We start from the raw sequence: 16,182 nt of genomic DNA on the forward strand, positions 1-16,182 counted from the left end.
ATCCAAACCAGACTCCAATTTTAAAGGCAAAATCTTTTAGGGATGGTTAACTGGGGTTTAAAAAAGTGCAACAACAAACTGCATCAAGCTGTAGGTAACTGTCATCTTTAAGGGTACATGATTCCCCAGAGGCAGAACATGATAGATCTTTTCCGCAACTTACTAGAGGAATTATTGACACTTGGTCATTTGTCCCAGTTGCAGAATTTTACATGAATTACAAGTAAATACAATTAACCACACATTTAGCGGTGGTAAAGAAATTCCTCATTTCAGAAGCACGCCTCAAGTCACGAATCTGGTCTACAAAACTATTAGAACGCTACAAGTTACTTGCAAAAAATATCAATGAAACAAGGAGGTCAAAGGGACGTGGACAGATTAAATTAGTTGCTTAAAGCTTGAGATCTGGGTGTCAAGATTTTGACAAAACGCATCCAGACAAGCTTCCAGCTAGATACTACATCCTTACTGGTGCGTGTGTCCCTCAAAAGCAGGGCTTAGACAGAGCTGAAAAAAAAAAAACCACAAGAAATACTCAAAACAAAAAATATCAAGTTTTTAATTTACATAGTCCACAGAATACAGTTACAATGCTCTCCTACACAGCAATGATCCCTGGTAATATGCCACAGTAATTTTTATTCAAATACAAACAGGAATGGGAAAGCCAGGCAGGTTTTTCCTCAAGACAGAGGTCTGGACTTTATTAAGCTTCACAGTTTATCCATGGCAAGTGGCATCTCACTGTGCCCCTCTTTACTGTGACAAGCAATTCTGATCAGAGGTATCCTCGTTGGGCAGTATAGAAGTGTTGGACAAAAAACTTCCCTCATGGTGATGGTACACGTATGCTGTGTCTTATCAGGAGTCGTATGTCCTTGTGACAACCCCTCACCGTGCTGGATAATCCCCGCAGGGGGGTAACTTGGGACTGGTCCCGACACCGTGGCTTTACTCGGCCTTTTGTTTAACAGAAATTCTTTCAGTCAAGACAGAGATGTAGAGTTTCAGCCAAGCATACGTGACACCCAGAGCACAGTACACAGAGGTCAGCAACAGAGGGACAAAAGGGAAGTGCTGTTTCCAGGGGGTCAGAGGAAATACAATTTCACAGAAGATTTCCAAAGGCACTAGCTGGACGAGGTAGATTGTTTCAAGCCAGTTAAGGAGAGGCCTCTCTCTCCTGCCAGACAAATGAAAATAATAAAAAAAAAGTTAAACCACATGATGTTGACTAACTATTCTGTTTTTCAAGCTATCACTGGTCACCAGTGCAAAGAATATCCCCCATTAGCTCACAATAAGGCTTTAAATAACAATCTAAGGAGCTTCAGTAGGAAAAAACCCCATCTTTTTTTCCCCCTTATGTGGCTTTTACACCAAATTCTAAGACGCCTTGGAATCTAAGTAGAAGTCTCATCAGCTGCTCTGCTTCACCTCACATCTTTCAGTGAGCAACTGAACAGAGACCTTCATATACACACCAAAGCTGTACTGGAAACATCAGATTTTAACTTCTTCCCCCCTCCCCCAAGCTTTCTGTAGGATGTACTATGAGCCAATCTCTCTTGCAAAGGACATTGGTGATAGGGGTTTGACTGCAGGGAGTTTACAGGGAAATTCATGTTCTTCTGGAAGGAATCTGTTTTGGAAAGTTAGGAACAAGAAACTTTCAAAAGCTCCATCTCTAGCTCCTACAGAGGTTTTTAGTTAGAGCTCTTCAGATAGAATGATTGAATTCTGGAATACTAAGGGGGGATAATAACCAGTCTGGTTGAAACAGGATGACCTACAAAAAGCAGGTGACTGGTGTACTGAATAGAGGCTTACAGCATTTCCAACATCCTTCATTACAGCTTGGTTTTGCCATGAAAAGTTTAGGAAATAGAGGTTATAACGATAAGCACTATCTTTGGTCAAGTGGTTAAAAGAGATCAACAGCATGTAAAAATACACAGGATGACTTGGGCAACTGGTCCTGACAACCAGCCTCTTCTCAGGAGATTCGCTGACAAATTACAGCTTGTAAGTGTATGTCATTTATAACCTGTCCCTTCCACATAGTTAAAATACTAAGTCCTACTGCAAAAAGACACAGCAGTTTTGTAACTGCTAGCACAGATCAACAGTCTCCAGAGAACTCACAGTAGTAAGTGCTCCAGTATTGAATTGAATCACAGAATCATTTAGGTTGGAAGAATCCTTTAAGATCCAGTTCAACCGTTAACCCAGGACTGCCAAATCCACTGGCTACAGCACTACACCTTAATGCTTCAACAGCACCATCAAGCAGGTGGGGATTTACTCGGAAGCTGTCACAATTCAAACATAGCAAGGATGTGCTATAATAATCCCAATTTAAGCTTTGCCTCCTGAAAGGAGAGCAGAGGCAGCAGCATCTTTTGACTAGTACCACTTTGATTTGATATTTCAGCATCAGTTTTCTGTGCTGTTTGCTCCTTAGGACAACACTGTTCCCAGTGACAGAAGAAATGGTTTTGTTCTTGGCATTGGAAAGAAGTTTCTTTAATTACCTGAAGAGAGATTTCAACGAAGAGAAGCTATAAACGGTAAACAGCAGCATAAGCAGTATTTTAATTGGAAGTTCTGAAACACAAGGAACAGAACATACTTCTAACATTAATTAAAAAAACCCTTCAGCCATGTAAGTTGCAGCATCTTTAAATCCTATTAGTTACACTTGCATTGTCCAACTTTATATTCTCCAAACAGAACTAAATGTTTTACTGCTTCGGACATCTAAAAATAAGCACAGGTATTTACTAAAGGAAATGCCAAACATTTGCAATGCACTTACTTCAATTACCTATAAACATACTGAACACACTAATTATAATTACAGTGTATGAAAGCACTGCAAATAAGATTTTCCTATTCAAAAGAAATCAGAAATCACTGGGAAACTTAGAAGTGACTGCCCTGTAGTCTAATGCTCTCTAGTTCTAGGTTGCACACTAGTTAAAAATCAGGTAATAGAGAAGGCAGAGGAAGTTTCTCATTTCCCAAAGCAGCAGCTTCACTACTGCAAATAAGCAGCATTGCCAGACCAAGAGCGTGAGTGTCTGAATTTAACTCTCCCAGAAGCATCACAATCAATACAGCGTTACAATGCTGTCGTAGCTATGACAGCCTAGGGTTTAAGTGAAGCAAACAGACCCTGAATTCATTGAAAGGGGAGGAGGGGGCTGAAGGAAGGAAAGAACAGATTTTGGTCACAAAGACAAATCTGTCTCTACACATACTGGTTTTAACTGACGCTGCTGCATTTTTTTTTTTCTTTAGTTTAAGCACACTACTGATAGCATGAAGTAGTAGTCAGCTGGAAAACAGCCTGACAGGTTTGTTGTTTCAAATTGTCTTTACTGCTTTTGTTCCACATGGTTGTGTTGGACAGGGGGAAGTTTCTACAACTGTGGCAGAATGAGGGACAACAAATGCTGACTATGACAATTTCTCACCCCTATTTCGACTTAAAGCCTACACATCTTCCACAGCTTTTTAAACCGTTTCTTTTCACTAGCTGGAGAGTTTGTATTTTGCAACTTTCAATGTATTACATAAAATAATCCAAAACTGTTACCTCCACATCACCTCTGCAAAAAAACCCAAAGCAGTAAGACGAAAGCACAGAAAGAAGGAAAACACTTTACCTGGTGGTGTGAACAACAATGGAAAAAGCGAGAAGTGCCCTGTTGTTGTCAGAATCAAGTAGATGCCAGCATCTTTGGCTCTCTGAACAGACAACAAGCTAAAAATGACAAGAATGTTACGCTTTTGTCTTTTAGCAGAGAAACTTAATTTCAGCAAAACACTACACAATTCACAGGAGACTGAAGAACAGGTCAAACAGAGTTTCACAGTAACCCAGTCTCTCCAAACACTGGACCTGCGATGAAGTCTCCTGCTTCCAAACCACGCGGCCTCAGATATAAAAATGCAGGAGGAAAATCAGCCAGGAAACCCCTCCTCAAAAAAACATACAGCCACTGAACAAACACACCAGAAAGACCTGGAGTTTCCTACAAATGGTCTTTTTCCTCAGCCAGCTTGCTGCCAGCATTGTCACCCCTGTTTCATCTCCTTCCTTTTGTTTTTCCAGTGTTAATTCCCTCCCTCCCATAATTCTCACTTCAAGAGTTTAAACATCACTAAATCTCTGAACAAGGAAAATACAATTTGTAGCAATGCTGATCAGGCAGCTTACAAACTATAGCCTCACATCTACCTTAAGCAGACAAAAAGTCCTTTTGGTAGAAACTGTATTGTCCTTGTCAAGCATAGCGCAGAAGGTCCCTTTCCTCACCTGGCTCCTGAACAATCTACCTAGCATTTCAAATACGAACCACAGCACTCATCAAGGCCTGAACTGCCTGGCAGCTAAGACTACTACAATATTTTGACATTTGTCCCTGACAGAGTAGATCTCTAAACTATTCAGAGAGAAGAAGAACTAAATCAACTACAAATACTTGCCATGCTTGAGTATGACAGCAGCGTCAAATGCTTCAAGCCAGGCAAGACAATTTTCTCTTTAAAAGGCAAAGCCATAACACATTTGACAAACAGGTCTTGGACTTTCCAGGTGCAATGAATGTACTGGACAATGCGGTAATAACAGTGGGAGAACCAAAAGACTACGAAAGTAGCCTGCTTGCGTCCACCATACCACATGAGAGAAACCTTTCATCAAGCATACTCCCAAGCCGTCACTAGGAAAAGGCTTCAAGGGGAAGCTAAATGAATTCTTTTAAGAGCTGCGGATCCACATACAGCCAAAAGTCTGGACCCCACTCTTTCATAGGCATGGTTTGTTTTGGGGTTTGGGGCTTTTCTGCATTATTCCAACAGCAATAAAGCATCTGAATCAATACACAGAGATTTTCTGTATACTATGCATCTTAATACAACTCAGCAAAGAGACACAAAAGAGCGTATGTAGTGTGTAGGCCTATGTCAGACTCCTAAACTGATTGCTTAATCACCCCAACACCACATGCTTCTATTCTTCCGATCATCTGCAAGTTAGCACAAAGCTTTGCTGTGCCCCACAGAGCTGATATGGGAATCAGCTACTACCACCAATAAAGCTCTACTTAAAGCTTCTGTCAATGCAAACTATTGTGAAGTATAAGCCAGTGTCAGTGTGTCATAAAAGATACTGTTTACCACCACACCAGTTTCCTACATACGCTATACTAGCATCAGCACATCCTATTGCTAAGGCGGCCACATTTTAATTGTGCCTGAAATTAACGTACTTGAAGTGCACTAAAACTTTACAGCTTAAGGCATTCCATAAACACGGTCATTTTCGGAAATACACTGAAAACAAAGCGATCCTCTTTGAGGATTCCTCAACAAGTGGCTGCAGGTTCAGTCTGGGCAACTACGTACAAAATACACTTACCTTAAAGGCAGAATAGCAAGGAGTATTGCTTTTTCATGCACGTGCCAGCCAAACATGAAGGAGCTCAACGCACAAAGAACAAGGCACTGTAGAAAGCCTCTGGGCCCTTGAGGTTTAAACCAAAGACAGAAAACAGAGGGCTAGAAACAACAGGCAAAAACAGGACTTCAGTGAAAAGTTTGGCAATCCTGAACACAAGCCATTGTCCAAAGAGATTTTTCAAAGTTAATAAACACCACTGCACCCAGGTTGTGCCTGTGTGGCCCAAGCATTAGGTTGCACTGGAAGAACCGCATCTATTTGGATGCACGAGCAGAGCCTGAAGGACTTCATCAATGTAGCAGGAGGGGAAAAGCAGACTGAAAGACCACAGCCAGCTCCCTATCACTTGTGTTGGAAGAACTGTCCCTGACACTAAGCCACTACTAAACTTAGTTTATCAAAGTTACTACAAAGGTGTTGAAACAAAGATTTCCCATTAAAGGCCAGGTGCCCATTAGAGTGAAAAAGACTCTGTATCCAGGTAATTATTTCTTGAACCTTTAATTCTTTGCTTGTCGTGTTAAGAACATTATGCTTGCCTGTAGCTCGTGCTGTTAGGAACACCATAAGCTGCCCAAACAGTTCCACCACTATCTCTACTGGCATCCTAGTTAACTACCTTCTGTCACAAAAGGTTACTTCTAGCTCACGCAGAGTGGCTGTGATCCAAGAACACTTTTAACAATCTTTTAACCGTTCTAGAGTTGACAGGGACTATAATTTAGCCACACTTTGAGACAGTAATATTGTGTATAAAGAAATATATTAATAAATATAACTTATCATTTTGTTTTTTTTTTAAAAGAAAACTTACTGTCGTCCTAAACTTAAAGTTCATGTGAAGGGTGTGCTAATCAAATAAAAACTACTAGGGACAAAACGCATCAGGTTTCCAAAAAATATTATTTGTTCTTACCAATATAGATATGAAGGTACAGATTAATGTTGCCAGTGGAGTCACAGAAGGGAGGACAGTATGCTGAAATTCTTGAACCAGTCCTCCTGTCATGGAGGCTTTAGGAATTTTTGTATGATCAAGAAAATTACACTTTAAACCTAAAACCAAAACATAAGAAAAAAGCACAAGCTGATAAACACTAACGAAGAAAATTAAGTAGCTGAACTAAGTATATGACCAAGTATTTTCTTTTTTAAAGGACAGCAGAGAAGAATGATTATTTCTGACCTAATGTTGAAAACTTAATGTGAAAAACATGCACTGGATTACACAGATAATCAGATGATTTAAAGCAATCTGAAAATGTAATTGACTACCTGCATTTTAAATGGGGAAGACTAAAATCCAGAGAGCTCTATCTGCAAATAGGCACCAAACAGCGATTAGCATACTGTACCAAAAATTGTTAGTGCTTTATCCATGGCATTGTACAAAGCCCAGAAGTTAGGAGCCCAATAAGCATGGCAGAGGCCTCGTTTGAAAGGAAAAAGCCGTGAAATGACTTGAGGCAACTGGCCCTACAGAAAAAAATAAAAATAAAAAAAGAAATGTCTTTAGGTGAGACACTGCTTATATTTCTGTAACACAATCTTCTAACAGTTCAGGGGAATAACAGGTGAAAAAGGGGTTATTACCAATACTATGAAGGGACCCAATGAAAGAGCAGAAACAAGACAGACAATCAGTCCCAGAAGAGTTACATGAAGAAAGCTGAAGCTTCTCCACTTCAGGGATCCATCTGCAAGAAACAGTTTATGAAAACAGTTACTGTGACAAGCTAAAAGGGAGACAAAGCATTCCACACCAGCAGTGAATTGCTAGCATCTATTTAAAAGAAGCACATAGCCTTTTATGCCAATATATATATTCAGTTGCTTCCTTCACCAGTTAGTTTGCATTTATTTCTTCCGCATTGCAGCTCCTGCATTATACAACCTTTTGGTATTTTCTCTTTCAACATAATACCATTTCTGTTCATGTAAGGAATATCAGGCATGTTTCCGTGCTAAGGAGTGGAAAGGAACTTGAAGAAGGACTTTGAAATAGCTGCTAATTCTATCTAATATTAGATATGAATATATTATGGCTTCAAACTGCTGTGTGCAGTTTGTTCCTGTTGGGTTTTCTTAATAAAGAACTCCCTAGAAACATTAATTTTACAGAAACAAATAAATATCGAAGACTTTTAAAGACTCAAGCAGAACTTCTGTCTGACCCACAGCCATTTTGTTCCAATGGCATCTGCACATCTTGAGTCTTCCCCAGGCCCCACAATTAACACAATCCCCCAAAAGCAAGAGAGAAAAAACCCCCATCTTACCTGCATTATTTGCAGTAAAACAATAGGATCGTAACAAATAAATGCCGTATGCGGGGGCCACATACATGTAGATGTGTTTGAAATGCAAAAGAACAGCAAACAGAAGAGCGCCCTCCAAATATCTTTTCTAAAAGGAAAATAAAACAGAACGTAAGTTCTTCTACTTGCTCTCTCTTTGTACTAACGTCTAATGGTCCTCTGTTGTACTCCTAAGGTGACAGGACATTTATATCATAGGCATAAAAAGAATAAGGAGTATTTACTTCAAATTACACACTCAGCAGTGTTATGCACAACAGGTATGGAGAAGGAAACTACATTGTCACACAATACTTGCAACACTGGGGTAAGCCTCACCACCCCATAGCTCCAGAAGTATGTTTTCTAGGGACTGGTGACAGGGAAGAAGAGAAGATGGCACGAAACCATGCCACACTGCTCAGGTATAACACGGAATTTAGTTTCCTCTCAGGGAACTGCAACACTGCAGCAACAGCAAGCAATTACAGCGAGTTTCAAGTTCTCCTCTTCCCCCAAACTCAACAAGTAATTAAGACATCCAGCTTAGCACACCTCACCTTCAAGCCTCTCCCACTGCCTTCAGTATGGGCAGTCCAATGAAGTGAATTAATGCACCTAATATATGGCAGCCAACAGAAGAGAGCCACACAAGTTTACCTGACACAGTCGAGCAACAGAAAGAAGCATCAGCCCAAACAAAAAGCCGTTGTACTGAAAGTGAATATCTGAACTTGAGTTAAGAAAGGAATAAAGCAAGCTTTCTTTTATCTTCATCAGTTTTCTGGGGAAGACTCAAACGTACAAACAATAGATTCAAATTAAAATGGAACTTAAATCAAGACAGCAACCTTAAATTCACTCCCCATAGACACAAAGCGTTATTTAACCTTACCTGTAAGTACTCTTAGACAAAATCTAAATATACTAGCATATTATCTTGAAGAAGTGAAACATAACAATCTGATTACATATGTATTGGGCAACTTATATAAGACAAAACAAAGAAGGTTAATTCTCCTTTTTTTTTTAATCTTTTAAGTATTAGTTTCCTCCCACACATTGGTTAATGGATGGAGACAGCAGTCCTCACTTACCTACTAGCTGTAAGTAGGCAACTTGGGTAGGGACAGGGACAAAGAAAGCTAGTCGTTCCTATAGAAGAATTACTGTTGCTTTCCCCCTCTGCTCCCTCTTCAGCTAGATCAATGCACATTGTGTCAAGACTGACTCAGTAATTGGCCTTTCCAGAATTATTTTTATATCCTCTTTAAAAACCTGCTAATTCTCATGTAACATTAACCAATGGAATACAATCCAACCATAAAGCACTCCAAGATTTTCCTCGCCACAGCACAAACTTAGAACCACACCCAAGGGGGGGAAAAAAAAAAAAAAGTGGCTCTCTGCTAATACATTCTGTAGCCAGACTGGTCCCCCTGCAGTTCTGGCCTATCAGACCAAAAACTGAACAATTTCCATTTTGCCAAATAATAATTCTAATGAAAACATGAAGTTATTCAACTAACCCCAGAAATCCAAACAGTAGTGTTACTTGCTGTGATAGTAATAATAATATTCATAACAATACCACATGCTGTAACAGGCTGTTAAACCACAAACAACCCGCAATGGCTGGAAAGGATACGATCCACAATTAACAACCCAAAATTCCACAAGAGCAGAACAGCAAGAATAAATGTTGGTTTTTCCAGGATATCCTTTGCAGCTCGTTTTCCATTTACACACCTGCAGCACCTGAACAAGAGCAGAAGAAACAGAAGTCTTAACTGAAACAGCCAACAAAAACATCTCTGCTTTTAAGAGCTGAGAAGTGCACTTAACATGAAGTTAGCTATTTTATTAGGATGAAAAGCAATGATAAAATTCTTGCCAAATTCATCATAAGAAGACAGCGTCACATATAAAGTTTAGTAAAAAAAAGGATTTTAGATTTCAATAGCTGTAGTGTGTTCCGCACGCTAAAGCTTACATTAAGTAACTCAGTCTCAGGTTCAAGTCTCATATTCAGTAATAACCGTAAAGTTGTCATAACCTGATTGCTATTGACTTCTCATGAATGAACAATGCATTGCTACATCTGGAGACAACATTCCAAGTTGTATCTAAGGTCCTCAGCTGGATATTAACCTCTGACTCCCCCCCCAATATTATGAGCTATTTCTGTTGGTTGAAAACATCTTATTACTTCGCAGCATGAAGCCATATGGTCCATATTATTTTTGAAGATAAGGTTAGATCAGATTAAAAAGTTGTGGATGATTTGTGTTGAAATACTATTAGCAGAGCCTTATTAAGAAAGGCAGCACATTCATTCATCTTTGAGTAAAAACAATAAAGGGAAAAAAGTCACAATGCAAAGCCAGCCCATTTCAAATAAAAGTAAATGAAGGAGCTTAGGTAGTGCTCCAATGCAACAGTGAACTTCCTACCCAGACTTTAAGCAGACAGAACAAACCAAGGGAAGACCGTTAGAGCCAAACAATTAAGGTAGGCAACATACTACTCAAACCACCTCACCTCTCTCTACTCTTTAGGTGCAAGATAAACACTTCTTCACAAAGTCAGGGCACACTGAAAACATGCAATCTTAATATTGTTGAATTAGACTTGGAATAATCAGTTTATCATCCCGAAAACCAAAAACAGTGCAGTGATTTTGCGTATTTGATGATACTCATGTTTTGCCAGAAGCTTCCTTTATGCTCCTACTCTAGAAGAGCAGAGTAATATGAAAAAGTAACAGAAGAAAAACAGTTGAGTGCATGCAGGCTGTCCTGCAACTCCTACAAAATGAACCCAACAACAGAAACAAAACACTTACGTGTGAAACAGCAGCTAATGTCTGGATGTCTACAACCTGGTCACACAGTAATGGCATTTCCAAGAACAACTTACCTTGTGTTCAGCAGCGTGTTCCAAATTTCTCCTTGAATAGGTTAAAGCACCTTTGATATTTCCATGCATTTACAAGCTTATCTGTACAAATAATTGTTTGTTGTTACTCTAGAAAAAGTCCATATATTAAATACTATCCACTGTCCCTAAAATCAGAAAGTTAAGAACTTAATAAAGAACTCCCTAGAAACATGAATTTTACAGAAACAAATAAATAGCAAAGACTTTTAAAGACTCAAGCAGACTTACTCGTAAACTGCATATATGAAAACAATATCTGTAAAAATGACGGAAAATCTTTGGAAGAAGATGGTTGCATGACTGGTGTAATTTAGATTTTCTATAACCAACATCTTGGGGTCAAAGTACTTGGCAACATGCGAAAGTGCGTATTCAAACCAGGCAAAAAACGGTGGATAATCCAGGGTCCATTCTGAAGTTGCCTAAAGACAAAATAAGATTAAATACTTGAACGCAATTCATGCTGTTTACAGCCCTTCAGGTACAGTTCATGACAGCAAATCAGCTGATGTATTTTATCTCAGTAGCCTCTATTCAACACAAACTATTTCCCAATAAAGTAGCCAGCTGTATGGTGTTGCACATGATTTCAGCCCTTCTGTAGTACTGGCAGAGGGGTGGCATGTCTTGATTACTAGAAAAAGATTAAATGGCATTTTGTGTATCTGCACCTAGCCAGTATAACTGTCTGTTCTTTATAAATCAACTTTCTGTAATAGGGCCTATATTAAAAAATTCTCAATAAAATAGTTCACAGTGAATATTGGTCTACATTAGAGGAATCAGCAGCACAGCCTTGTCACAGCCTCAAAATTATTTTTACTCACTAGTCAGTATATCTTAATTCTAGTAAGACCTTATTAAGGTCTAACAGTATCGGGCCATCTTTTCCCACAAGGACAGTTGCTGTGCTCTGATCAACAATTAACTCCTTGGCTGTAGAAATAGAAGAGAAAGAAGGAGGAACAGAGCAGGTTGGGACAGGGCATATTTCTCAGCATGCGTGTTCCCAAACGCTTATGTCATGCTGCCGAAAGGCATGCTATGCTTTGGCACTGGGATCATCACAGAAATTTGTTTTACGGTATTGGATCAGCCTTTCAAAATTCTGACCCGCACAAATCATTTACTCTTAGATACAGTTTCCAGACACTTAGGTGGAGGAATACCAGAGACTGTGATATTTATTCCAGAACTCCAGAAGGCACTTGTAAAATAGATTAAAACCCAGTTGTGTAGGCTGAGTTTATAATGAACTTAAAGGTGATTAATCTAGATTAGAACTGATAAATGCTAGTAGCGCACCAGCAAAGGCTCAAAAGTTTAATACGGTGATTGATTTCACTACATATATACTCATTTATATGATTCGTTCTTGTGATAACCGTGTATCATTAACGACAAGAGCAAAATGAACAGCAATTTAAGACTACCATGCAATTTGCTTCTGTGTTACACAGCCTTCCTAATAATCCATGTGCCTTAACTGCCTTTTTCATTTTGCCTTCGTAAGTACTAGCAGCTTCCCCAAACAATTCTCATTTTTTAACTGCACGCTACACAGGGCTAACAAATCGTGACTGGCATATGTTTCTGTACCGCTGCATTACAGCTGCCAACCATCAGTATCCTTGACGTATCTCTTTTGCAAATAAAAGGCTTTCTCCTCTAGCAATCACATAGGCTGACATACCCAATACGCCTCCAATTCATAAAGAGCTAAAAAATTCCCCCAACACGTACTTACTTCATAGTACCACTGAGAGAGGGGCAAGTTGTGAGTGATGGCAAGCCAATTCCTATGCACTTCAAAATCTGTGGAATAACTACAGAACGTTTATATTAAGAGTCACATACAGACGCTTAAAGAAGAAACATTTCCGAGCACATCACTGCAGGCTGATAAAACAGGAAACCTCCACTGAGCAGCTCTAGGGAAAGATGTGCACCAAGTTAACTCAAACACTAACAAAGATGCTGCACGGACTTTGTGCCAAGGACACATACAGGTGACTATAGGGCACCAAGTATTTATAGCTTGGCCTTCTCTGACAATTCATGTAAAAACTGCAGGTTCTAAGTGATTTAACAGCGATTTTTTTCTTTGAGGAAAAAAAAAAGCCACAGTGCCTTTTAGAATAATAATAATAATAAAAAAACCCTACCGCGCCTTTCAAATAAAAAAAAAAGCGTTAATGTTTCAGCACGCTTAAAGGCGCTCCCGAACACCAGCCAGGCGGGACGGGCTGCGAACACAAAAGCAAAGCTGCCACCCACCGCGCCCCGCTGCCCCAAGGCCCCGGCGGCGACACGGCCCCGGAGACGCCAGGGGACACGGGGGCCCCCTCCGGCCCCGCCGGCCCGCGGCCCCCTCCCCGCCCCGGCCGCCCTGAGGGAGCGGCGCGGCCCAGCGGCCGCCGCGGGAGCTGGCAGGCCGCGCCACCCCCGCCGCCCCGGGGAAGCTCCTTACTAGGCGGGGATGAGGAGGCACTTCAGGAAGGAGACGCCGAGCGCCAGGGCGCGGAACCCGCCGCGGCCACCCGCCGCCATGGCCCGCCCCGCGCTGACAGAGCGGCCGCGCAGGCGCGATGCGGCCCCGCCGCCGCCGCCGTTCAAAGCGCGCGGCCCGGCCCGGCCCGCCCCCGGAGGTGCGCGTGCGCCGGCCTGGCGGGGCGCTGCGCGTGCGCGGGCGGGGCCGGGGGGGCGGGGGGGGGCGGGGCATGGGGCCTTTGGGGCGTTTGGGAGTTTTGGCGTTTGGGCTTGGGTGCTTGGGCCTGGACTTTTGAGCTGGGGCTTTTGGGCTTATGAGCGCTCGGGCGTTTGAGCTCTTGGGCATTTTGGCGTTTGGGCTTTTGGGCATTTGGGCGTTTGGGCGTTTGGGCTTTTGGGCTTGGACTTCGGGGCTTGGGCCTGGGCTTTTGACCTTTTGGGCATTTGGGCTATCGGGCATTTGGGATTTTGAGCTCTTGGGTTTGGGCTTTTGGAGTTTTGGGCTTTTGAGCTCTTGGGCTTACTTCAGTGCTTGGGCCTGGGCTTTTGGGCTTTTGGGCATTTGGGCTTTTGGGCATTTGGGCTTTTGGGCATTTGAGCTCTTGGGCCTGGGCTTTTGGACTTTGGGGCTTTTGAGCTCTTGGGCTTGGACTTCAGCGCTTGGGCCTGGGCTTTTAAAGGGCATTTGGGCTTTGGGGCATTTGAGCTCTTGGGCTTGGGCTTGGACTTTGGTGATTTGGCCTGGACTTTTGGGCTTTTGGGCTTGGGCTTTTGGGCTTGGTGTTCAGGGGGGACATGGGACCTGGATGACGTGTGGAAGCATGTGGTGGAGGTGCATGGGTGATGTGGTGTTGGGTGGTGGTTAGCCTGAGTTACAAGGGGTTGGGTGGTGTGGGAGCAGCTATGGTGCTGGGTCAGGGTGCTGTGGGGTTGGGTGGTGTGGGACCACCAGCTAGGTCAGGTGGCCGTGGGACCAGGTACGGAGTTGAGTGGTGGTGTGCCTGAGCAACGTGGGCTTGGGCAGTCATAGGCCAGGGTTATGTGGGGTTGGGTGGTGTAGGACCAGGTATGGAGCTGGGTGGTGGTGGGCCTCCGTGATGTGGTGTTGGGTGGTGGTAAGCCTAAGTTACAAGGGGTTGGGCGGTGTGAGATCAGCTATGGAGCTGTATGGGCTTAGGCCTGGGTGATGTGGGGTTGGGTAGTGGTGGGTGAGGGTGATGTGGGACTAGGTGGTGCTGGGCCAGGGTGCTGTGGGGTTGGGCAGTGTGGGACCAGCAGTAGGGTTTGGGTGGCTGTGAGAGCAGCTATGGAACTGTGTGGTGTTGGGCCAGGGTTACAAGGGGTTGGGTGGCAGTAGGACCAGATATAGAGCTGTGTGGGATTGGGCCTAAGCGATGTCACGTTGGGTGGCGTTGGGCCAGCAGTGGGGTCAGGTGGCTGTGGGACCTAGTGTGGAGCTGGGTGGTGTTGGGCCTGGGTGATGTGGTGTTGGGTGGTGTGGGTCCAGCAGTGGGGTTGGGTGGCTGTGAGACCAGGTGTGGAGCTGGGTGGTGTGGGGCCTGAATGATGTGGGCTTGGCTGGTGGTAAGCCTCAGGTACAATGGGTTGGGTGGCTGTAGGACTAGGTATGGAGCTGGGTAGTATTGGGCCTGGGTGATGTGGTGTTGGGTGGCTGTGGGACCAGGTATGGAGTTGGGTGGTATTGGGTGTGGGTGATGTGGAGTTGGATGGTGTGGTGCCAGCAGTGGGGTTGTGTGATTGGTGATCCTGGGTGTTGTGGGGTTGGGTGGCTGTGGGACCATGTATGGAGCTAGGTGCTGTTGGGCTTGGGTGACGTGGGCTTGGGTTGGGTGATGTAAGGCTGCTGTGGGGCTATACTTGCAGCAGGCTGGGCTTGGGCTGCTCCTGGTGGCCTGTTTCAGTAAGGAGGGGACAGGCTGTGAAGTCCGTTCCATGTTCATCATTACTGGTCTCACACAGGGTTGGCATCACCTGAGCATACACCCAACTCCATCCCTTCATCCTCTGTGTTTAATAGAGCTGAGAAATGCTGTTCCTACAGGGCTCAACATCAGCCGTTGCTTCTTCCAGGAGACTCCCTTGTCCCTGGGGTACGGTTAAGAGATGGAAGGCTCTGGCTCACCCTGAATTTGGGTAATCCTTTAGGATCTGTCTCCAGATGCTCCTTTGCATACCCCCTCTGTGATGTGGTGTGGGGAAGACTACCATGCTGCTGACCATCAGCACAGGCTTAACCCTGTTGATTTGGGACAGGAACCAGTGTCTCCTCACATGCTCAGAAACAGCATCTGTGGGCGAGTTATTTTTGCGTGAAGAGCATGGGGGAATTTACGGCAGCTCTCAATGCTGACGGCTGCCTGGCATTGGGCAGAAGCCACTTCAAATTACACCATCTTAGCTGTGCTCCAGGGAGGTGCCACTTCCAACCAGTGTCACTGGGGTCTGAGTCAGCTTCCACGTATAAAGTGCTTTTTCAGGGGAACAAACTCAATTTTTAATACCTGGAAGAAACTGCCAGCCTGGAGAGCGGATGCATAAAGGGCAATGCCTTTTCACTTCCTTACAGCAAGCCATCTGTCTAGGAATTACAGTGCCTTGTAGGGGCTGCACAAAATCATATACATAATATGTTAAGCTTAATTCTGTCCTTTACAACAGCAATATATTATGGTTTGTTCAAACCTGGGCACTAGAAACAAGTTCAATAGTGCTAAAGCATTAGGGTCTAAGGAGGGTTTTCACTGGAGAAATGAATCCTCCGTTTATAGATGTTTGAAACATAAATGAACTAATACATTTAAATGGTTTTGATTATTTAGGAAGGGTTGTTCATCCAAGTTTTCTACAGCTGCAGTAATTTTTGGGGAGCTTCCTACAATTCTCAGCCACAGAGACCTCTAGGTAAGCATTGCAATGATGCACTGTGTAAAATCCATAGAGAAAGGAAACGGCAAGAGCATC

The 16,182-nt window shown here is 43.1% G+C and overlaps 1 protein-coding gene across 2 annotated transcripts; it reads right to left on the reverse strand.

The window, feature by feature from the left end:
• Nucleotides 1-535: 535 nt before the first annotated feature.
• ALG8 (ALG8 alpha-1,3-glucosyltransferase) lies at nucleotides 536-13,338 on the reverse strand. 2 transcript variants are annotated; one of them, XM_055702633.1, is made up of 13 exons: nucleotides 13,181-13,338; nucleotides 12,458-12,536; nucleotides 10,939-11,132; nucleotides 9,419-9,528; nucleotides 8,431-8,498; nucleotides 7,753-7,879; nucleotides 7,067-7,170; nucleotides 6,829-6,949; nucleotides 6,390-6,529; nucleotides 5,432-5,571; nucleotides 3,675-3,772; nucleotides 2,538-2,610; nucleotides 536-1,186 (listed from the first exon to the last, which is right to left on the reverse strand). In XM_055702633.1, exons 1-13 carry the CDS (start codon nucleotides 13,258-13,260, stop codon nucleotides 955-957), a joined length of 1,566 nt encoding a protein of 521 aa, XP_055558608.1. In that variant the 5' UTR covers nucleotides 13,261-13,338; the 3' UTR covers nucleotides 536-954. The 2 variants fall into 2 exon arrangements, with proteins under 2 accessions (XP_055558608.1, XP_055558609.1); XM_055702634.1 differs by having other exon boundaries at nucleotides 12,458-12,525; nucleotides 13,181-13,310.
• Between the last annotated feature and the right edge of the window lie 2,844 nt (nucleotides 13,339-16,182).

The sequence above is a fragment of the Falco cherrug genome, chromosome 2 (assembly GCF_023634085.1).
Source record: "Falco cherrug isolate bFalChe1 chromosome 2, bFalChe1.pri, whole genome shotgun sequence".
NCBI classification, from domain to species: domain Eukaryota; kingdom Metazoa; phylum Chordata; class Aves; order Falconiformes; family Falconidae; genus Falco; species Falco cherrug.